Genomic DNA, 25,075 nt, shown 5'->3' with positions numbered 1-25,075 from the left:
TTTAAAGAAAGTTCATTATTTTATTAAAAACATTGAGAATTTTTTTTTGTAAAAATACAAATTTTAATTTCTTTCAATTTTAAGAAAACATCTTGGAATTGAAAGCAGACATTTTTAAAAAATGATTATTAGCTAATATTTATATTGACATTCTTTAACAGTAATTTAAATTTTTTTTTTTTTGTTGCACTTTACTTTAAAAATAAATTTAAATAAGTTGCATAATATATATAATAAATGGAAACATACAAATGCAAATGAAAATTTAAGAAAATTCTTAAATTAAAAAAATTACACATTTAATTTTTTCATAAAATTTTTTATTAACCCAAAAACAAAACAAAGAAAAATAATTGCTTTTTTCAGTTTTTATTCAAACCTATATTTAATATTACTTTAATAAAAATAATGAAAAGCTACATACTTCTTCAAGGAAATCTAATGCTGAATAGAGTCTTGGGTAGGTGCTAATCATTGTTTCAAATACAGATTGACATTTAAATTCTAGCAAAAAGAAAACACGACTATCCAAAGATACATTACCCAACTTAAATGCAACCTTTAAAAAAAAATTGAAAAATTAAAAACTAAATTAAACAATATATTGAACATTTAAAATATAAAATACATACATTTTTTATTAATGCCAACACATGGAGAGGAAGCAAACGTAAATGATGTGGCATAATGACACCTTGAGAATCTTTTTGTCCAGACAGTTCACTTCGATAAGTTTTGGAACAATCAATGCAAGCATTCATAAGAGCCTTAAAAAGTAAATAAAAAAGAAAAGAAAAAAAAAACATGTTTAAACAACTTTATAACATTATTAGACTGAGTATTTGCTAAAACAAAAAAATTATGAGCAAAACAATATCAATAATCTTTTAATACCTCTCTTGCATCTCCAAGTGATGACATAAGAGTTCGATCAACAGCTATAAACAAAATAATTATGACAAAATCATAATAGTGATACCAGAAATAAAGTCAAAACATAATAAATTTTTCAATCGTCATCATCATCGGAAGTCACAAAGTTAAAAAATACAGCATAGTCACAAGAATGAATACTCTGGGAATGAAGAATCAATATAAATAGATATAATATTTTTTTCTCTTATTTGCAAAAAGTTTGATAAAAAATTATAGAAGTTATGTAACTAACCATTGTAATAACATTTATGCCATGTTTAGTAAATAAAAAATATAACTTTAAGAAATACTAGCTATAAAAAATAATTTACATAAATAAAACCAAAGTTAAGTAAAAAACGATACTAAGCTGGTGACCCATTTGCATAATGAATTACAACTATAGTTAAACAAAAGGTCTTTTCAATAAATAGTACATTTAAAAAATATAATTATAAATCCAATGTTGATTCCTATTGTGATGTATGTTAAATTGATATAAGAGGATATTCTAGGAAAACAATTTTGGAGGCGGTACCCTCCACCCTTCCTACCCCCCTCCCGTGCCAGTGCCTGCCATAAGAAAATTTTGCTGAAGCATTGTCATATATTTGAGCAACATAAAGTATTTTAGCCCCTGTAAGAAATCATTTTACTAAAATAAAACTTTTTATTATGAATTAACTCTTCTTTGTATAAATTTAACAATATTTAAACATTATAATCATATTATATTTAAACATAATGATTTTCTATTTAAACATTTAAAGATATAGTCACGAAATATTGTGGAAAAAAAAATATAAATAATATATAATACTTTTCAACTTCTAGACATGTAAAAAATATTATATATAATACATAATATTTTTCACAGGTCAAGAATATATAGTGATATTTACATTGGTTTTTAAAAATATTAGTGTTATACTTGCATTTCATGTAGTTTTAACAATATTTACTTCTGTTCCTGCTTAAACTGTATTGAACATGCTAAAAAGATTTTTGATTTAATAAAAAGGCAACTTGAGAGTATAGAGTATACCATTAAAACTGCAAATGAAAATGATATCTTAAATTATTCAGTCAGGGGCAATTCTAGATCGTTTTTGACAGTGTCAACCGTATTAAAATTTGAGAACCTTATTTTTTTTTTCTTCCTAGAATAGGCCCTGTCAGTATTCAAACATTGTAATAATACAATATATAATTGTTGTAACATTAATATACAATGATGCAGAGAATACTGAGATGCTATTTCAGATGTCATGAATTGTCTAAATTTACTTTAAAACAAACTAAAGACCTCGAATGAACGATATAGTTTGGTAAATGTTTCAAATTTATAACTATTCTGGAAGTTATTTGCTTTCTTAAGCACTTAAGTTTTTTACATTGGATTCTCTTACTATGTTTGCGTATGTTTAAAGAACCATTGCTTCTTAGGCTGAAAATGAGTGTGTATTTTTTAATCAGTTCACAGTTTGTAATTCATTCGATACTTTTTAATTTTATACTACATAATACCTGCAATTTACTTAGGATTTTAAGTTCAATTTCTGAAACCATCCTTCATAGGGTTTTTGAGATCAGAAATAAGTTTTGATAATAAATAAGATTTTTGCCCACTCTCAAGCTCTATTAAACCATTTTTTAGAGTTGGGTTTTGAACTGGTACCACAAACTCAAGAAGAGGTTTCAATAGTGTTAAAATAAAACAACTTCACATGTCAGAATTTAAATAAGTAAAAATTTCTTTTATTAAATTTAATGCCTTTTGCACTTAAACAACTGCTAATTTTTAGATTAGCTGATATTAATATTAATCTATATCGTTTTCTAATTTTCTTTCTTTAACTTTGTAATTCCTGTCTGTGTTGTTAATGGTTTATTTGTTTATTATATTTTTAGTTCCAACTTGCATGACTTGACATTTTTTTAAATTAATTTTTGCTATCCAGATTTACAACAGTTGATTACTTGGCAAATATTAGTTCAAAGTAGATTGAGTATTTTTGAAACAATGACATAATTATCAATAGTTCAAATTAATTTGTTGTCATCAGCAAATAATTTGCATTTAGAATTTAACCCACTTGGTAAACTATTTATATATAATAAAAAGAAGTGGACCAGAACCGAGCATTGAGGTATTCCACTAAATTTTTTATATCAGATAAATTTTATCTAGATTTGTGGAAAATTTTATATATAATATGTAATGTTTTTCACAGATCTAGAATTTGAAGTGATGTCACTTTTTACAAACAGTGTTTTTTTTTCGACATTATAGGTAAAATGAGTCGAACTAGTTTTTGAAAAGAGAAAACGGAATGCTCCTGCAACTTATGTTGTATTAATCAAACAAAAGATCTCTTCTGGTATTTACCGACATTGAAAAAAAAACTAATGTAGATGGAACAATTTAGCTTAATAAAATATTTCAAAAAATTATCATAACATTAAATGGAATAGTGAAAATAAAATCTATATGTGAAAGTGAATAATTTTAACAAAAAAGAGAAAAATTAAAGATGGCGATTCAAACTAGGATAACAATCATTATAGGACAACATCATTTTAGAAGCCAATGCTTTGATTTTTATGTCAAGCTACAATGAATTCTTTTTGGTTTTATAACTTGATAATAATGATGTTAGCATTTCTTTAATATATCATTAAAACTATACAAAATAAAGAGTTTAATTCATAAATAGCTTTACTTTATTTTAATCTTATTTTTAAAATGTCTAAATTATAAAACCATATACTCTTTCTCAATTTTAAACAACTTTCAATTTTAAAAAATCTTTTTAAATTTTAACTTTCAATTAAACAGATTTTTAAAAATTAAAGCAATTTTGAAATTTGAAAAATGTATAGAAAAAGAGACTGAATTGACTGACAAACAGGAGGTCAAATACATTTTATCAAATACAAATTCAAATACATTAATTCTAGATTTCCAAATACAAATTCAAATACAAATATATTTAATCTGCAATTTCCAAATACAAATACAAATATTTGTACTTTAGATCAAGAAAAAATGTAAAGATTTTTTCAAGACAAGACTGATAAAATTGTCTACTAAATAGAAGATTGAAAACAAGTCTTCTAACAAATATCCCTGAAAAACGTGTTCTTGTTTTATTTTAGTGTTAAATAAAAAAACAAAACAAGGAACCTCGTGGTATTTATAAAAAAAATATTAAGACATTTTTAAATCAAATACAATATGAAAAAATTCGCAAAATCCGCCTATTTTTATCAAATACGAATACAAATTCAAATACCTATTTGACCCCAACCTTCCTGACAAACACCACGTATAAAAACAATACACTGTCTAAATCTTATAAGATGAGCATACCAGTAAATAAAAATGGCAACATTTTAAAAGTAATAAAATCATTTGTAAATTAATTTACCAAGCTTAGAAAGAGAACAAAGGATAGCTTCTTCATCAGCATAGGCATAAACATCACTTAACTTTGAAGTAACTGGTAATGCAAGAGTATGCACTCTAATACGACGTTCTCCTAAAATAAAATCAATAAAAAAGTGAAGACTGTTGATTTTCTGATAAAATGTTACTAAAAAAAAAAAAAAAAACTTAAAATACCTTTTACTGTAGTATAAAGAAGAGCAGCTTGAAAACTAACCATTGTTGAATCTGTGAGAGATTCTTCAATTGACATTTGCATACTAAAGCTATGATCTGGATTCACATTAGGTAGAGACAACAAATCAGTTGAGCGAACAAAAAAATTACCATGAAACGTGTGAATGCTTAAACCTGTAACAGTAATAATTGTAATATCCATTTTTTATTGAACAGTAATAACCATTTGTTATTGAAATAATCAAACCCATTCTAGACACAAGACAAGCAGAAAATTATATTTTCAACCTAATCTTGTTTCTGGGGTTATCAAGTGTTCAATACAAAACAAAATATTTTTAAACTGCTACTAAAATGTTTTTTTTTTCAAAGGTTAATTCACCTCCCCAAAACCAAGATGGTCTCCTTGACTGTAGTAGTCAAGGAGGCTACTTTAGCTGTGGCTACAACCCTCTCTCAACTCTATAACTCCAAAACACAAACCTTGATTAACAAGGCTGCTGAGCAGAGAAACAAGTTTAGTGTTGTACAACCAGGGAAGTGGTGGGGATCAAACTTGGAACTTCTCACTTATGAGACGAGCGCTATACCACTACACCACTATCGAATTAATTAACACTACTAAAATAATTTATCATTTTAAAACTTTGTATTAGGTTACCTTAACCCTGTTTCATTATTAACTTCAGTATAAACAAAATGTGTTTTCAATATTCTTTTCATTGCGAATAAAGGTTATTAAAGTTGCTACCGCCTCAGGATCTGCATTTTTATTATTTGATGCACACACACACCCCCATACTTTATAAGTCCAACCTTTTTCTACCTATTGTATCGAACCCACTTTTATTACTCTATTTTTTATGAGAAAAATGATAAAACTCATCCTTATTTTGTTTTTTAAACTAACTTCATTCAAAACATTAAGTAAAACACATTCATCTTTAAAGATGCAATTGTGGGTAATGATTTAATGATTAAACATTTATCTGCTGTTTTTAAATAAAACTTTAAAAATATAATTGTGATTAACAATATTTGTATAAATTGTATAAAACTGTATAAAATGTTAGAAAAAAACTTCGATCTTATTTATAACAAAGACATTTAAACAGTATAAAAAACTATAGAAATTTAAATTTGTAAATGTTTTACCTTTAGTGCAACGAAGCCTCATGACAGCTTCAAATCCTATACTTCTTGTTAGGTAACGTCTAGTTAAGAAACGTTTATTCATACAATATTATAAAAATTCTCAAAATTTAAGTTGCTGTGAAAATATTAGGTTTTAAATTTGTGTTAATACTCTTTTTGAAAATTGTAACTTTTTAAAATTTGTTTTGTAAAATTTAAAAATAAAAAAAAATTAAAATAGAAACATACTTGAAATCATGCAAAAACTTCTGCAGCATTTCTGTGTTTTTAGTAGAATGAAAGTCTGGAAAATAGTGAATAGCACCACTTGAGTACCGAGGTGCGCAAGCTAATAATAAATAAAACACAGATCAATAATAAAAATTTTGTCGCTTTACAGAAAACTTTAATTGCTTTACAAATATAAAATTTAACTAAATTTTATATCTGTAAAGCAAATTAAAAAAAAAAAAACTTTTTTTTTTTTTATTGCTTTACAGATATAAAATTTAGTTAATGTATCAAATTTTGGTGTAACAGGTACTAAACTGTAACTGTTGTACTAAACAAAGATTAAACATTAACTAGAAAAAAAATAATCTTGTGGATTGTGTATTTTATTTTTAACTAGTCATTTATTAAAAATTGAAAATTATCCATTTTATGTTTAAATCAAAAACAAAGGATTTATTTTATTGCAAAGAATTAACTTTTAGAAACAACTGGTTAGTAAAATTATACATAACTATTACAATTATAAATAATTGAAAAATAATTAATAAACAAACAGATTTATATCAATAATTATAAAGATAAATATAACTACAACAGATTATATACCTAATAATTAAATTTATTGTTTACATATAAAGTAACAATTAGTTTTTTATTAACTTCTATTTTTATATACTTTTTTTTGAAGAAACAACAAGCAAACAAAAAACGGGGTTAAAATTAAGTCTACATAAAATATTTACAATGTAATAGCAAGTTTTATGAATTTATAAACTTTATTGTGCTCAGTTTTAATTATTAAATCAACAACATATCAACAAATTTTTAAATTTTTTATTTTTTAAACTGATTTTTCATTGATTTATGATAAGTAATCAAAGATATTTTATACAAATAAACTTAATATTTTAATTTTTTTAAATAATTTATAATTAACTAATAACTAATAAACAAAAATTCATAAAATTATTTTTATCACAAATATGTTGTCTATACTTTCAAAACTATTTAACAAGTGCTTATGAGAGTCTTGTTATCCAGTCTGCTGGTAAGCGGCATTTGTTATCCCTATTTTCAATAATTCCAGAGAGCAATCTGACTAATCTAACTACGGTTCCATTAGTCTTCTTACTATCTTAAGCAAAGTTTTTGAGTCTTTAATTAACAAACACTTATTCTCTCATCTTGAATCTAATAACTCTCTGATCATCAATATGGATTTCGATCTTCTCGTTCTACAGCTGATTTGCTAACAGTAATAACTGACAGGTTTTATCGTGCATTAGATAGACGTGGAGAGGCTAAGGCTATCACTCTCAACATTTCTAAAGCCCTTGATAAAGTTTGGCATGCTGGTCTTCTCCATAAACACTCTTCTTACGGTGTATCAGGTAATATCCTTAAAATTATTGAATCTTTCCTTACCAATCGTAGTATAAAAGTTGCCTCGATAGACAGCACTCTTCTTCATACCCTGTAACTTAAGGGCTTTCTCAAGATTCTATCCTTGACCCTATACTTTTTTAAATTTACATTAGCAACCTTCCTGAAATTCTCAAATGTAAGGTAACATTGTTCCCTGATGATACTACCAATTATTCCTGTCTTGATTAGAAACCAACACTCTCTTATTGCTTGATGGGGGCATTTGAGTTTGAAAAGGATCTTACTTCAGCTACAGTATGGGGCTCTCAGTGGCTGGTGAACTTTAAATCAGACAAAACTCAATTTTTTTTTTTTGACTAATCATTATTGCAAAAATCTAGATTTTCCTATATTTATGTATTATTTACCCTTCGTCTTTAACGATTACCTCTTACTTACAACTTTTCTTGGAAACTATATATCAAATCCATTGCAAAAGTAGTATCTGCTAAGGTTGCTTCTCTTTATCGTACTCACCACTTTCTTACTCTGGATTCTATTCTTTATCTATATAAATCTCTTATCCGTCCTTGTATGAAATACTGTTGCCATATCTGGAGTGGATCTTCCAATGATGCTCTTTCTCTTTTAGACAAGGTGCAAAAATGCATTGTAAAGATAGTTGGACCTGAACTTGCAACCAACCTACAACCATTATCAAATCATTTTAATGTTGTTTCTCTTTCTCTTTTCTATAAATACTATAAAGGGTGCTGCTCTAAAGAGCTAGCAACTAGGATCTTGTAACATCTACTAAAATTCATTCTCAAGTTACTCGTCATTTAATCAATTCTCATATCTTTACTGTGATTGTTCTTAAGTACTCCAAAAATTCTTATTCTTCTAGTTTTTTTCCTCAGACATCAGTTCTTTGAAATTTGCTTTTTTCATCTTGCTTTCCTGATTCGTATAATTTGCAACCTTTTAAGTCATCCGTGAACCATTATCTTACTTTATAAAATTTTCTCTTCCAGTAACTTCTAACTCTAATAGTGGTTGCTTGTAGCCTTGTCAGAAGTGAAGATGTTTAAAAAAAAAAAAACGTTATTACAATTCTTATTAAAAAGATTTCTATTTGAAAGAAATGTTTTAAATAATAGTTCAAATCTATTATGTCTATTTGAACATAATAGATTTGAAAGTGCATAATTTACTAGTTTTATTAAGAACCTTGGCATAAAAAAAAAATCTCACAGACAGATGTGAGATCACAATATTGACAAGATAACAAAAAAATCTTACAGAGTGATGCAAGATCAGAATATTGACTAGATAATAAAAACAAATCAACAGCAATCTGCTCTCCTGCACAATCCAACGAAAACCTCTTGTAAAAATCAGTAGATGGGTTTAAGAACTGGGTGTCTTTACTATCAGAGGACATGGATGCTAATTCTCGTGGAACTAATTTTCCTGGGCCAATGTTAGGTAAGCATGTCTGAAATAATGTAATTCTTCCTCCAGTAGCAGACTTAAAAAAAGTATTATTTATTAAATTATTGATCACAATTAAAAAATATATATATTTAATTTTAATTTATAAAATCAAATATATATAAATAAATTTCTTGAGCAACGTAATACCATAAATGCAAAAATATTTTTAAGAAAAACACAATATTTTACGATCTTGACATGTTTTCTGGTTTACATAATGCATGTTCAAAAGATAAAATTACAATTAGAACTCTGGAATATAAGATCAAAATTTGAAGACATTACAGAGAATTATTAACAATTTCATTTGTTTGTTAATAGTTCTCTGTAATGTTTACAAATTTTGATTTTATATTCCAGAGATTTAATTGTAATTTTATCTTTTGAGAATGCAGTATATAGACTACAAAACATGTCAAGGTTTAAAAATACCATGATTTTCTTAAAAATATTTTCATATATATAAATATATATATATATATATATATATATATATATATATATATATATATATATATATATATATATATATATGTATAATATATATGTATAATATATATGTATAATATATATGTGTGTGTGTGTATATATATATATATACACACACACACACACACACACACACACACACACACACACACACACATACACACACACACACACACACAAAAATAAATATAAATATATATAAATTTTAATTTATAATTTTTTTTTAAAAACTCATTAGCATAACAAATAATGATTTAAATAATTTTATCTTTTGTTAAGTAATAAACTAAAGTTAGCTAAGAACGCAAGTTAAAGGGGAGGTACAAACAGTTTATGCATTGAGAAGGCAACAACATATTATACATAAATATGAACAAACAAAAATTAAAAATAAATACAAGTTAATTTAACTCACTATCAAGCTCTTTGCTGCATTTATTGCTGCACCTGTTGCAGAGTGGGTGTCATAAACTTTATCAAAAGAAGTTGGTAATGTAGTTAGCAATTGTAAAATCATCTAATGTGTAACATTAATTTTTTTAAATAATTGAGTAATGAAAAAATACAGTATTTTTTTAAAATAAAATAAAATTTAAAAGATTAATATAAAATAATAAAAATTCTATAAGAACAAACCTCTTTGTTTTCTTTTAAATTGACCATGAGACCATCCGGAACAGGTAAAAAAATTTCTAAAAAAAATTTATTTTATTAATATATATCACAATGACAAAATAACTCTTAAAATTAAACATGCAGCTATTAGCAAACGCTGATCTAAGGCTACATAAAAATCAAAAAGAAATTTTAAATTGGCAACCCAAACTAAAGTGGTTTTACAAGTTATTGCTGAAAATCATTTAAATTAGAATTTTGTTGCAACAAACTAAATGGCAGTTAAAGGCACCACAGCAAGGGTGACCATATTTTAAAAAGACAAAACTGGAATGTGAAAAAAAAAATACGGTAAAGGTATGTAAATTACTTGGTTGGCGATCTCTAAAACCCTGACCTAAAGGGGCCTTAAAGTGCTTCCAAAAAGCGTTTATATTTAAATGTTTTTAAAATTTTTGCACCCATATTAAAACAAGGACATTTTTTTCCAAGGAAGTAGCAAAAAAAAAAAAATCTTTATTCTACGCTTATATTTACTATAAAAACGTTCTATGGACACTTGTTTATAGCCACATGATACCAAAGTCTGAAGTAGGGAAATAAATATTTTGAAAATTGTATATAATGTTAGTGGATTGTTATGAACCAAATTTTTTTGCAAAATTGCATCTATCATTGTGTTAACATTTTAAATATTACTAAAATGTATTTCGACGATTAAAAGTAACAACCATACAAAGTTTAGAAAATTTTTTGAATATTTTACACTTTTAGAAAAAAATCATATCTAGTGAAAAGAAGCTTAAAAAATCTCTAAAAAAAAACACTGTATGTAACTTAAATTACAAATTATAGAATTATACAAAATGTATTGTAAACACATTTTTTTTTTTTTGAAACTTAATGCAATGTTAGACTAAAAATTAAAAGTAGATGGTGAATATGACCAGCTTAACTTGATAGTTATTGTTTTTTTTTTGAACAGTCAGTTAAAAAATATTCTGTTTTATACCTTTATAAAAGTTAACTTTGTAAAGAAAAAATGTTTCAAAATTAACTGCCATTTTTTAAACTTTTATTTATGTTCTTTATGTTCAAATTAACTGCTGAATTAACCATTAAAACAATGAAAATAATTTTAGATGTTTAACTTTTTCCTAAATCTAATTTTCTAAAGTTAACTTGTTTAAATTTTTATGTAATATGAGAAAATTCAGAAGCAAGAATTTAGAAAATTTTAAGTTACTCATAATTAATTTTTATATAATATATTAGGTCTTATAAAACCCATTATACATATTGTATTTATTATATAAATTTAATAATCACTACCATCTAAATCTGATACAACATACATCTGAGGTTGGCTCTGTGACAACTAAAAAAAAAATTATAAATTTTGTTGTTGTAGTTATACATTCAAAACTATAACTTTGTATGATGAAAATATTTCCATATATTTTTAAATATTTAAGTATTTAAAAAAAAATTAAATATGAGTATTTGTAAACCAAATTTAATATTGTAAACTTGAAAATTAATGCATACTTTTAAACTATAAAAATGAATAACACTATTAAATGTTATAAAACCAATCATGGTCCTTGAATCACCCGGTAGTGCATCAAGATTTTGAATTAATACATCACATGAATGTTTTAAATAACCTAAATTTAGGAATTAAAAATATTTCAAATACCAATTAAATAAAAATAATAATTTTAACATAAAAAATAATTTTGAAAACGCTAACCTGTTGATAAAGCATTATGAGATACATCAAAAACAAAAATAAAAATTGAAGGTTGTGGTGGACGCAACTAAAACAATGTACATCATTATTATGTTATTCAAAATACTACATTAAAATTTATATAGTTACCAGGGCTTAGAGCGGACATATTTTTTTTCTAAAAATAATTGATTCATCACATTAAATTTTATTTATCACATTCAAAGAAACCTAAAGGTAAACCCAGGTGAATATTTTACATGATATTCTTCACAATCTTTTTCCTGTATAAAATTAACATTTGAAACTTTTAAATGAATGTTGTACTTTTGTTAACATTCTTTTAAAAAATACTTGTCAAGATTGCTTAAATTGATTCATCATTACTGGATTTTTAGATTTTAGATATTTGTTTTCAACACAAATTGTTGTTGTTTTTTGTAAGCAAATATTTTTTGTTTGAATAAATAAAAAATTACTTTGTTTCATTTGTTTTTTGTCATATTTTGGATTATGGTCAATTACAAACTGGCTATTTAAAAAAATTGAGAAATGTACTTTCGTTGTTTTTATAAAAGTAATAATGTTTATATATAATGTTATGTATAATGCTTTAGATCTCCAATAAAGTTTGTTGCCTATGTGGTTTTTTCCTTTTTTTTTTAATTTTTTTAATTTTCATTAATTTATGAAAACTTTCATATATTTGCCATGGCGACAATTGGAATCATTCTTAACACCAACAATGTAGAAAAGCTTGTTTATATTATCTTATCCTAAAGTACAAAAAAAAAATTAAAATGATAAGTTAATGTTTTAACATGCATTCTGTAACTTGTTAAAAATCAATGTACTTTGCATTCTGGAAATATTATTCAATACATGATAATTTGGCAAATGCATGATAAGTCAGTTATATTATTCAATGCATGATAATTTGGCAAATACATGATAAGTCAGTTAAATTCAATATTAAAGTCTGAACTTGGTTTTCAGCTAAATGCAGATTTTAAGTTCATAATCGATTTTTAGTTAAATTTCAATCCAAATTCAAGTCCAAATTCAAAACTTAAAAGCAAAATTTAAAATTTCTCCCAGTAATTTTATCTTATATAAGTATACAGAAAACTGGAGTTTTGAGTTTACAAATATGTATTAAATTACTTTTAATATTGATTAGTTATTTAATAACTTACTAATCACTTATTGAAAAAATTATCACACTTTTATACTACTTTGCATGATTTTTAACAGCTTGATTCCAAAAACTTTAAAAGTAATTATTAAAACCAAGTTGTTGTTTTTTTAATTAAATTTAAATAGATTTATGGAGATATATACATTTCGTGCCCAACTGTAAATTGCAATTTTATAACAACAAAGGTCTTTGGTTTTGTTGATGTTGATATTAAAAGTTGATTATGTCAATTTTAAATGAGACATTACAAACATGTAATATTAACAAAATCAAATATTTGCTATTTATGTAAATATAGACATCAGTTTTTTTATTTAGTTAGACTTAAGAAAATTAAAAAAATTTTAACTTATAAATTTAACTACTAACTAATTTAATTTCAATGACAAAAAATCTTAAATAATAAAAGTTTTAAACAACTTTTTTATATAATTATTTCTCCATTTCTATCCCTCCACCTTGTTGAGCAAAAAATTGCAGAACATCAAAAACTAGAGGCGATTGTGATGGGAAACAATTAATTTTTTATAACAAGCTTATAAAAATTTTGGCTAACAAAACTGAAATATGCAAATTATTTTTTTCAAACCCAAAATTTGCAGTTTCTAAAACCTAAACTGCTTTAATTGCAGTATCGATTGCAATTGCATCAAACTCTACCTTTTTAATACATTGGTCTTTTGCACCATGTAAGGCTTACTTAAGTGAGCTTACTTAAGTAAGCAATGTCGGTCAAATAAATATTAAACAGTATTATAAGCAATCAATCAGCCTTCTTGCTGCAACAAGCAAGAAGATATTAAAGCTGTAACTATTTCATCTAAAAACCCTTAGATATTCATGGTTAAATATTTTGCATAAACTTTTGAAAACGCATAGTTAAATAAACTGACTTTTAAAATACTTTATGTGCAGCGCCATTTTCATAAAAATGTTTAAAACAAGCTTTTGTACAATTTGCAGAACATCCAGTGTATAGAACTTTTGTAGTTGTTGATCCACATGATTAACAAATCCTATGCAGACTTTGTAATTTTTAACCATTTTTGGCTTTTGTAGAGTTTTCTCTAGAGCATTTTCTTTTGTAAACTGGTGGAATATGGAGAGTATGCAGATAATTTTCTGTTGCTTGCTTCCTTATACCTGTTATCCCTATATTTCACACCCTTTGGATAGTACTAATACTCTGTGAATAGTACTAACAAAACAAACTTCAATTCTTGAAAATAATGCTGATTTTTCACAACACCACAAAATATTGATGAAATGATAATATTCAAAATATTGAAGTTTACGTAACCAGTTATGGTTATCATAATTTTAATCACATGCTAAGTCCTCACTGTCATTAAAATATAGTTATTTAAAAATGAAATTGAATCAGATTAGATGCATCACCAGCAAGAAAAATAGTAGAGTACCTCAATTTGCCAATACAGATTTATTGAGGGCTTACAAACAATACCTGTGAGTACTGCTAAACCAATGAATAATTTTATTTCATCAATTGTAACTGGTTCCTATTCTACAGTGTTATTAATGAAAGTGACAAAAAACTATTAAAACTGTTTATTTCAGTAACAGTAACCCAAAAATTTACTTTCATAAAATAGATGTTGAAAAAACTGAGTTGATTGCATTTAGTCCAATCTACTTCTGTACACCATCAGTTTCTGTAAAACTTAAAAGTCACTTAAAATAACATTACCATATTCATCTCCCATAAGGAGAACTAGGCCTTGCACTGCAAACATTGGCACACATACCACAACCACCTTGCCTTATTCTATGCCTCCTTCCAAAAGTACCTTATTACCATTGCCTCTGACTGCATGTCTTCATCCTCTATCACCTCGATTTCTAATATCATGTCTAATTCTACAACAAATTACAGAACCAATTGCCTACAGAATCAGCTTGACAGAAATATTTTAATTAGAGGCTTGTCATAAATTTTATTTCCTGATTTCCAAACTTTCCAAATTGACTTTCACTCTCAATCTCAGATGAATGGATCCAACAATATGACCAGCAGGAAGGCCATCTTCTTCTCTTTTTGTTGAGTCTGAAGTAGAAGATGGTGACACAGATTTCTTACAGCCTGAATTTTGATCCTCACTAATGTCAGAATTGTTAAAGTCAGCCACAGCATCACTAATTAAAACATTTAAAATCACATTAATGTGTTTATTAATTTTTTTCTCTTCTGACCACTAGCACTAGATTTTTTGAAAGTGTAATTCAAAAATAAGATTAATTTTTTTTGCATTTTTCTAGAAATAGTTTTTTTTTTTTTTTTGGTAAATCAAAAATTTTATCTATTTTTTTAATTAATATAAACATTTTTAAATACATTAGGAAATAATCAGAATTAAAATCAGAAGGATCAAAATAATTAATTTAAATATTTTTACACTTTAACAAATATAAAGAGCTTTGAATTCTTTCTTCATGTTTGTAACTAAATTAAAGCTGATTGGTATCACTAACTTATGATTTAAAAATATTTATGCGCTCGCTATTCTTTATTAGTTGATAATTATCCATTAAAAAAAACATTGATTCTACAGGATTACCAGTAATAAAAAAAAAAATAAAAATAAAGGTTCACATAAAGATAAACAATATATCAAATACAAAATATACCATACTTTCATATACCAAGAATACATAGATTATATAACACAAAAGGAAAATAAATTAAAGACAGAAAAAGAAACTTTTAATAAAATTTACCATATATTCAGAAGGTGCAATGAACTCTATGGAAGCACAGTTTAATTCAGGACGCCTACGAATGTCATTATACTGACCAGTTGTTACATCATAGTTTAATTCATCTGGTACTGTAAATATAAATGATTTTAAAAGAATGTATAACTTATGCGTTTTATTAAATTAACACATTGCTTGCGGGTACATTTTAATTTTTTTAAACACTAAAATACAGAAGAAAAATAGAAATACAAACCATGTTCTTACACTAACTCATACTAGTATGGAATAAGCACTTAAGAAACAACTTTCAGAAAACCTACTAGTACCTGTACCAAGTTCAAGCATTAACTGTCAGAAAATGTACTAATATCCTGTGTTCTGCAAGCAATGTGTTAAAAATTTTAAGGACTAAAAAAGCTTTTTTTGTTTTGTTTTTTTGCTTTTATTTCATATATAAAGGAAATAAAACTTACTGTCATTCAATCGAAAACACATGTTGCATTGCCATCTTCTATGATCTGGTATTGAAACAAATGGATTCAAATAAGATCTACAAGACCTGCATCTTGTGATAACAGAGGAAACAATAGGCATATCCTAAAGTTAATTCATAAAATTACATTCCAGTAGATGCTTTCATAAAGTTATTATCAACTTTTAACTATAAATATTTTAACATAAAAATGATTGTTATTTAACTGTAAATAACTAGCCAATTTATTAATGTTAATAACAGTAACTAAATTAAATTTGATGATTGGTAACTGACCAGTAAATGCATGTAAACGAATGTAAATGCATGCAACTGCATTGTAGACAATGCAGTTGCATGCATTTACATTCGTAAGAATTCACCTGTTTGTCGTGAAACTAGGTTTGAATCCACAGACTATTCTTTCATGTGCTTTTGTTTAGCACCACTTCACTCTATTGCCTTTCTCTTTGTTCTATATCGCTCTCCTTCATCTCAAGACTGCACTCTTTTTGATGTTATTTCTGATCATATTGACCAAGCCCTCTCTCTTTATCCATCAGCTAATATAGTTGTTGTCGGTGACTTTAATGCTCACCACTCTGAATGGCTTGGCTCTAGTGTCAGTGACTCTGCAGGCATTAAAGCCCACAACTTTTGCCTTCCTCAATCCCTAACTCAAATAGTCAACTTTCCAACTCGCTTTCCTGACAACCCTAATCATTTACCTTCTCTACTCGACTTATGTCTTGTTTCTGATCCTAGTCAGTGCTCAGTTTCTCCACATTCACCCTTAGGTGCTTCTGATCACAGTTTGATCTCTTTAAAACTAATATCTCATTCTTCTTCATCACCTGAATCCCCCTATTATCGAACCTCTTACAACTACAGTAAAGCTGACTGGGATTCTTTCCGTGATTTTCTTCGTGATGGCCAATGGGTAGAAATCTTTCAACTTCCTGTTGACAAATGTGCTTCTTACATAACTTCGTGGATTCAGGCTGGCATGGAATCTTTTATTCCCTCTCGACGATTCCAGGTCAAGCCTCACTCTCCTCCATGGTTTTCCTCACACTGTGCTGCTGCGATTGCCAATCGAAACCATTACTTCCATATTTATCAGCAAAACAATTCTCCAGAAAACAGACGTCTGTTTATTACTGTTAGAAACAACTGTAAAAAGGTTTTGTCTAACGCCAAAACCCGCTATTCTCAGGTCATGAAATCTCGTATCTCATCTCAAAAATTAGGCTCTCGTGACTTGTGGAGAATCTTTAATAATATCAATAATAAGGGCATATCTATAATTCCACCTCTCTTGTATGGTTCAGACTTTGTCACCTCACCTAAAGACAAAGCCGAACTGTTTGCTAAAAACTTGTCATCAATATCATCTCTTGATTCCACTAATTACGTTCTACCTGATATTGCCAACAAACAGGTTGATCCATTGCTTGACATTCATATCACTCCAGCATCTGTATCTAAAGTGATTTCCTGCCTAGACTCTTCTACAGCTTGTGGCCCAGACAACATACCTGTTATTGTCTTGCAGAAGTGTTCTCCGGAGCTGTCGTCTATACTCTCAAAACTATTCAACAAGTGCTTATCAGAGTCTTGTTTTCCAGCCTGCTGGAAAGCCGCATCCGTTATCCCTATCTTCAAAAATTCTGGGGAGCGATCTGATTTGTCTAACTACCGTCCCATAAGTCTTCTTCCTATCATAAGCAAGGTTTTTGAATCTTTAATTAACAAACACTTAATTTCTCATCTTGAATCTAATAACTTACTTTCTGACCATCAATATGGATTTCGATCTTCTCGTTCTACAGCTGATTTGCTAACAGTAATAACTGACAGGTTTTATCGTGCATTAGATAAAGGTGGAGAGGTTAAGGCCATCGCTCTTGACATTTCAAAAGCGTTTGATAAAGTTTGGCATGCTGGTCTTCTCCATAAGCTTTCTTCTTATGGTCTATCCGGCAACATCTTTAAGATCATTGAATCCTTCCTTTCCAATCGTAGCATAAAAGTTGTCCTCGATGGACAACACTCTTCTTCTTATTCTGTAACTTCAGGGGTTCCTCAAGGTTCTATCCGTGGCCCTATACTCTTTTTAATTAACATTAACGATCTTCCAGATATTCTCACATCTAAGTTGGCATTGTTTGCTGATGATACTACCATTTATTCTTGTCGTTATAAGAAACCAACACTCTCTGGTTGCTTGGAGGGGGTATTTGAGCTTGAAAAGGATCTCACTTCTGCTACAGCATGGGGCTCACAGTGGCTGGTGAACTTCAATACAGATAAAATTCAATTTTTTTCAGCCAATCGTTATCGCAATAATTTAGATCTTCCTATATTTATGAACGGTGATGTACTCGATGAGTCACCTACTCTTCATCTTCTAGGATTAACTCTTACTTCCAATCTTTCTTGGAAACCATATATCAAATCGGTTGCAAAATTAGCATCTGCTAAGGTTGCATCTCTTTATCGAGCTCGCCACTTTCTTACTCTGGATTCTATTCTCTATCTCTATAAATCTCAAATCCGGCCTTGTATGGAATACTGTTGCCATATCTGGGGCGGATCTTCTAATGATGCCCTTTCTCTTTTAGACAAGGTGCAAAAACGCATTGTAAACATAGTTGGACCTGCTCTTGCAGCCAACCTTCAACCATTATCACATCGTCGTAATGTTGCTTCTCTTTCTCTTTTCTACAAATACTATAATGGGCACTGCTCTAAAGAGCTAGCGTCTCTTGTGCCATCTACTAAAATTCATTCTCGTGTTACTCGTCATTCAATTAAGTGTCATCCTTTTTCTGTGACTGTTCCTAAGTGCTCCAAAAACGCTTATTCGTCTAGTTTTTTTCCTCGAACATCAGCTCTTTGGAATTCGCTTCCTTCATCTTGCTTTCCTGATTCATATAATTTGCAATCCTTTAAGTCGTCCATCAATCGTTATCTTGCTCTACAATCTTCATCTTTTCTCTTACAGTAACTTCCAACTTTAATTAGTGGCTGCTTGCAGCCTTATTGGAAGCGAAGATGTTTAAAAAAAAAAAAAAAAAAAAAAAAATATATAATTTGTAAGTGTTTTGAATGGAAAAAAAGTTATCAACAAAAAATTTTTAACCATTTATTTTACACCTATAATTTGTTACAAATCACTAATCAGCTTAAAATTTGATTTGTAATAAATCATTAATCAGCTGAAAACTTGATTTTTTTAATAATCATCATGAAAAGAGAGTTTTTCTGTAAAAACAATAATACTAATAGATAAATTAAATTAATAAGAAAATACTTTGATTAAATTTTTTTTTTTTATACAAACAAACTCTTATGTTAACAAATCTTTTTAATTGCTTGGAATGATAATATATTCCCTTGCTCACATACTACCTGCATAAAGAAGAACTTAATAAACTCTTAAACATCCCTATAAAAGTTTTGGAATAATTTCTATATAAAAAGTATGTAGAAAGAATTGCAAAAAAAAGTTAGAGTTTGAAAGTTAGTTTTGTAGTAAGGGAGAATGAGGGGAAATGATGACACAGGAGAAACAGGTCACCTATATAAAATCAAATCTGCTGAATAAAAACATTTTAAAACTTAATCAATTGACAGTTTGCTTAATTTCTGAATATTTCATTTGAAAATTACTAAGATCCTTATGTCCAAGGTGACCAAAAAAGGGGTGCAAAAGTGTGATAAAAACACTTGCATTTTTTTTTATTGAGATTAAGAATTTACAGCACTTGATTTAACTTGAGTTAAATCAAGTGCTGTAAATTCTCAACCTCTCTTTATATATCTATTAGGATGTTGACTTTTCGGTATCTCCAGTTTCCTCTATAAAAAACAGAAGAACTTTGGTTTGAAAACTGAAAAGCATTGGTTTTATTTAATTTTTGAAAAAGGTCACCCACCATGACCCTTGATTACACACTGGCTCCCATATATCAGTGAATTTTTTTTTCTTCAAAAATATATCAACCTGGGTTCTTAAAAGAACCAGGATTTTATAGTGATTTCAGAAATAATAATGGTTTCAAATTAAAATGAATTTTTTCTTTGGCAAAATATATATATATATATATATATTATGCCCAAGAACCATGGATGCGGAGTCCCAAAAGGACTCTGGCTTTATTTCTCTACTTTTTCCAAGTCTGTAGTGTCCAGAAGCTCTAAACATGTTTGTTGACTTAAGATCTGCTATAAGAAAAAAATTCATGAGATTTAATGACTTGAAACTTATTGTTTTTAAGCCCGGAGTCCTGGAGTCCCGGAGTCCTTGCCGCCATTATACCTAAGGACTCCTCGTTCAAAAAATGATTGTTCCTCTAACATAAAAGTCTTAACTTTTTTCCTATTAGTAGTCCATAAACTTATTTATATTTTTTGAGCTCCTAAATACCAAAAACTAGGATAAAGTAATCTTTTTGTGACTTTTAAATCCGGAGTCTTTTGTGGGACTCCGCATCCCTACCAAGAACCATTGCAAAGAATATCGCAAAAAGAATCCTGGTCAGCCTTCATATAGTAAAAAAGATTTTGGAAAATAATAATTAACAATATTTAACAAAATAATAGTTTGTTTTTTTTAATTAATATTTTTAGGTACTTTATTCCAATTTTAGATTAATAGAAGACCTAACTAAATTATAGATAGTCTATGTTAAGTCTTTGCCTAGAAGGTCTTCTACAACACAGAAGATGGATCAAGTTAACATCCATTATTGAAATACTATCTCTAGCCTTTATTCAACCAAGAACTTTAAGGCAGGAGGCATTTTAAGTCAAAGGTAATCTCTCCTAGCCTTTGCATAAAAAAGTGAATCCTACAAGGCAGCAGAACATAAATTAGGTTGTACTAGATTATATGTTGCCAGTAGTAGGGTGATAATGATGATCTTAATTCTGACCTGAATTGATGATTACTAAACATATTACTGGAGCGAATAACTGAAAAATATTACTAAAGCAAACTATGCAGCATATTACTTGAACAAACCACTTTAACAAATTTCTAGAACATTTTTGTCGAACAAGTTACTGAGACATAACATGACATAATAAGACATAAATTAAACAACATATTACTAGAACAAGTTACTCAGACAAACATAAAATAACTAGACAAAAGTAGAACAAGTTACTGAGACATTCTGCTGGAACAACATGTTATTGGAACAAACTATTACTGGAACAAAACCTCCAGCTTTTCAATTTTAATCATTTTGATTGTGACCTTATATTTTTAATTAGTAAAAAAAAAATGCTAAGTATTAAAAAACAAAGCTAGAAAATTGTTAATGTTTTCCAAAAAAATATACTACAATTTATTGCTATTTGGTGCTAGGTAACAAAATCTATTACTATAAATTTATAGTAATAGATTTATGTTAGAGGCTATAATCATCACATATTATTCTTGATGCTATCGTTTCACATTACTAATTGGATTATTATTTGACATTCAAAATAATTTTTTTTTTTATTAACTGACACTTAATTTAGGAATGTAAATATAAAAACATCACTGTTAATTAAATCACAGAAAAGATATCATATATAATTATACTATATTTTTTCAATCAAAATTCTTACTGTGCCTTCTTTAAATGGATGAATATGAATACCAAATGGAAGTTTACATTGCTTTTGCAGAGCAGATGTTTGAGGAATTGCATTAAATGTACATCTCAATATACTATAATGATGAATTACAATATAAAAAGTAATTTTATAACCAAGATAAAAAAAGATTTTAAAAAATAAAGAAACAAAAAACTAACTTTGGATTAGCATTTTTCTTTATTAATTCCTACAATACAGATATATAAAAAGTTTATAAATTATACAACTTTCTTTTGAAAAAAAAATCTTTAAGATAACAACATACTGGTGCAATAGGAGGTTTTGGAGGAGAAAAGGGTTTTGGTGTTATTACTTGACGTTGTTCTAAAAGATTCACAGGATACGTAGGTGATTGCTAAAATGAAAGATTTGACATTTGTTTTTGACAACAAAATAAAATTTGAAAAAAAAAAAATTTTAAAACTATAATTTGAAAAAATAACCTCGACAGTTAGCCTGCTCATCAATGTGTTGACTTGATTTATATTTTTTGCCTATGGAAAAGACTATGTGTTATTACAGAAAAAAAAATTAAAAAATAATAATCAATCAATAAATGACATACATTTGGAGATTGATTCATTTTGTTGGAATCATTTTGCTTTGTCAACGGCGAACCTTTTGATAAGTTAAAATTTTGACCTGGCTGATTATTATATATGTTAGGTTTAAGATGCCCATGCAAACTTTGTACATTGGTAGCAGCCTAAGAAATATAAAAGCATGAACTCAAAAAATTAATTTACATTTAAGGCATGCAAACTACTCAGTTATAAGCAAACAATATTGTTGTTTATTTTTTAATGTTCATTCTTAAAAATCTTTTTAAACTTATGGACTGAATTGCAATGGGAAACTTGAGTTCTCAGTCTAAAAGATTAATATTAAAAATTGATATATAGAAGGAAAAAAATTCATAAAATTTCAATTTACATAATTATCCATGATTTTTGATTTAAAACTCAATTCTGGAATTTGGGATTGTATAATCAAATCCCTGGCATTTCTAGTAAATTTATTGCTTCAAAATAAACTTCATTAGTATACTGCAGTAAAATAATTTGTACATTATAAACATTAAAAACAATAAACTTTTAAAGACTATCAGCTTGTGTACAACCACTTTTAAATAATTATTTTCTTTATATAATTTAGAACTTAGAGGTATGCTTAAACTTGACTAAGCATTTTTGGCTGTTGCTAGAAAACCTTTTTCTAAAGTTTCATTTAGTTGTTCACAAATAATTTTTGGTGTTTCATTATTTTCTGCAAAATCTTCCTCACTTGAATCTTTAACATCTTCAACAATGTCCAAGGTCTTTCTATAATGATTCAAACTTGTGACATTTAACCTATTTAAAAGATCCAACATTATTTTTTTATTTTTAAAATTTGAAGCTGTTTTAAAATGCTTCAGCTGTGGACTTTGCTTTTTTGGAGATATTTCATTAAACAACTTAATTCTTTTTTTTTTTATTTTTATTATTTTTTTATGTAAATTCATCTCCCCAAGGCCAAGAAGGCCACTACAGACAAGGAGGCTACTTAATTTTGGTTATAACTCTCTCTCTCAACTCTATAACTCCAAAACACGAACCTTAACAAACAAGGCCGCTGTGCAGAGAAACAAATTGATTACAAATGATTAGTAGCTATCAAGTAACTTTCACTTTTATCAGCATTATTATCTGATTCACAGCTTTCAATAAATTTAAATTCATTTAACAACTTTTTATGGTATCATTAACTTACTCTACTAATTGTTTCTGTGTACGGACTAAAGTTGAGGTATTATATAAAACTGAAATAATAGCCTGTTGAATATCATGAGTAAAGCATAGTTGTTGATTAATTTATAATAGTTTTCTAATATTTTTCATGATGCTGGCACCATCCGTCATCATGTACATAATACTATTTTCAAGATTTAAACCTAATGTGGAGTTTTTTCTTTTAGTAAAATTACACACTTTTTAAATGGCATTGTTCCTACAATGCTTCACTAAACCCAAATTCAAAAAATTTTCTCTACCATGCAAATTTAAATAAGATAGTAGATATTTTGTAACAACAACTTAGTTCTACTATCATTTTTTGTCACAATTTATTTCTAAGAGCATCTTTTTTATTGCTTGCAAAATTTACCACTTTTTTTACAGGATTAATTAATTTAGGTGTATTAGCGAATTGCCTCATAGACAGCCTGGCACATATATCAATAGAAGTGTATATATAGTAAAAGATATCTTATCTTTAGTTGCCATTGCAAGCACTTCAGATGAACTATCATCTTTATTCATATTTAAAATGTATGTAACTATCATCTTTATTCATATGAAAAATGTAAACTATATTTACTTTTTTTTACTCAGTGGTTTCTTTCAATACTAAAGAATGCGGTAACTCTGTTTTAAATTCTTTTATATGTTTTTAAATCATTTTAAGTGATTGAAGTAGATGCGTATGAAGTCCCTTTGTTGATTTTTCAGTAATTTTCAATATTTTTTTGCAATGACTTAGTTTTCTACTTACATTTCTTTTTCAATTTCTTTGTTGCACAGAAAATGTTTCCATATGGGGTTGTGCTTTAATATATTGGGCTGTATTTTGACATCCAAGTTTGATAAATCAAAGAAAAATAAGAACGTTGAATTAAAACTTTTTATAAAAGTTTTATATTATAAAATTTTAAAACTCCATAAATATAAATAAACACACTCTATTAATATAAAAACACAAAATAAATCAACCAGTTTAATCAATAAAAATCAATTATCGTTTTTATTAATTTTTTATTATCATACTATTATGGTGGTATCAATCTTAATAGTAAGCAGATATTTTTAATTGTGACAAAAATTAACTGTGAATCCATTAATTAAGTTTAAAACAAAATTTAAAACCACAAATCTATTTACAAAGCAGAATACATTTTAGATTTTTACATTGTTTACATTTTCTTACTTATTTCACCTTTTTTTTTCTTGTGTGTGTGTGTGTGTTATTTGGTTCTTTTCTTTCATTTTTTGTACATACATTGACTGATTTAAATTGGGATATGCAGTAGAGTGTAAATATACTATAGACTGGCTTAATTAGGGAGAGTATGCAGGGAGTGATCTTACATCCACTTTTGGGTCTGGGGAGGCAATTTCAATGCCAACCCTAACCCTTTACCTGATGTATGTACACTTCCTGCATGTTATCCCTATTTAAATCAGTCAATCTATGTACACTTCCTGCATGATCTTCCTATTTAAGTAAGTCAATCCATGTGTCTAACCATTCCATTGCAAAAAAGTATCAATTAAATATTGTTCATGTTGTAAAATGCCATTCACAAGACAAAATGCAAAGTTTAATTGATAAAATATTACTTCAAGTGGTAAAATACCAAAACTGAAAAGGTAAAATCTAGTTAAAAAT

At 27.4% G+C, this 25,075-nt stretch overlaps 1 protein-coding gene across 1 annotated transcript in view; it reads right to left on the bottom strand.

The window, feature by feature from the left end:
* The window catches only part of LOC100203783 (protein transport protein Sec24A), a 62,281-nt gene that overhangs the window by 25,236 nt on the left and 11,970 nt on the right, over positions 1-25,075 (bottom strand). The window contains exons 4-23 of the mRNA XM_065813544.1: positions 22,215-22,355; positions 22,093-22,143; positions 21,915-22,004; positions 21,808-21,836; positions 21,620-21,722; positions 15,996-16,119; positions 15,541-15,650; positions 11,628-11,694; positions 11,423-11,541; positions 11,207-11,252; positions 9,896-9,951; positions 9,675-9,776; positions 8,576-8,804; positions 5,924-6,023; positions 5,696-5,754; positions 4,541-4,714; positions 4,347-4,457; positions 895-938; positions 633-767; positions 425-559 (exon numbers count right to left, since the gene is read on the bottom strand). Of these exons, the coding sequence (XP_065669616.1) occupies positions 425-559; positions 633-767; positions 895-938; positions 4,347-4,457; positions 4,541-4,714; positions 5,696-5,754; positions 5,924-6,023; positions 8,576-8,804; positions 9,675-9,776; positions 9,896-9,951; positions 11,207-11,252; positions 11,423-11,541; positions 11,628-11,694; positions 15,541-15,650; positions 15,996-16,119; positions 21,620-21,722; positions 21,808-21,836; positions 21,915-22,004; positions 22,093-22,143; positions 22,215-22,355 (2,025 nt within the window). The remainder of the gene's footprint in view (positions 1-424; positions 560-632; positions 768-894; positions 939-4,346; positions 4,458-4,540; positions 4,715-5,695; positions 5,755-5,923; positions 6,024-8,575; positions 8,805-9,674; positions 9,777-9,895; positions 9,952-11,206; positions 11,253-11,422; positions 11,542-11,627; positions 11,695-15,540; positions 15,651-15,995; positions 16,120-21,619; positions 21,723-21,807; positions 21,837-21,914; positions 22,005-22,092; positions 22,144-22,214; positions 22,356-25,075) is intronic.

Source organism: Hydra vulgaris, chromosome 12, assembly GCF_038396675.1.
Source record: "Hydra vulgaris chromosome 12, alternate assembly HydraT2T_AEP".
Classification (NCBI taxonomy): domain Eukaryota; kingdom Metazoa; phylum Cnidaria; class Hydrozoa; order Anthoathecata; family Hydridae; genus Hydra; species Hydra vulgaris.
This window is presented reverse-complemented; position numbering and strand designations above follow the sequence as displayed.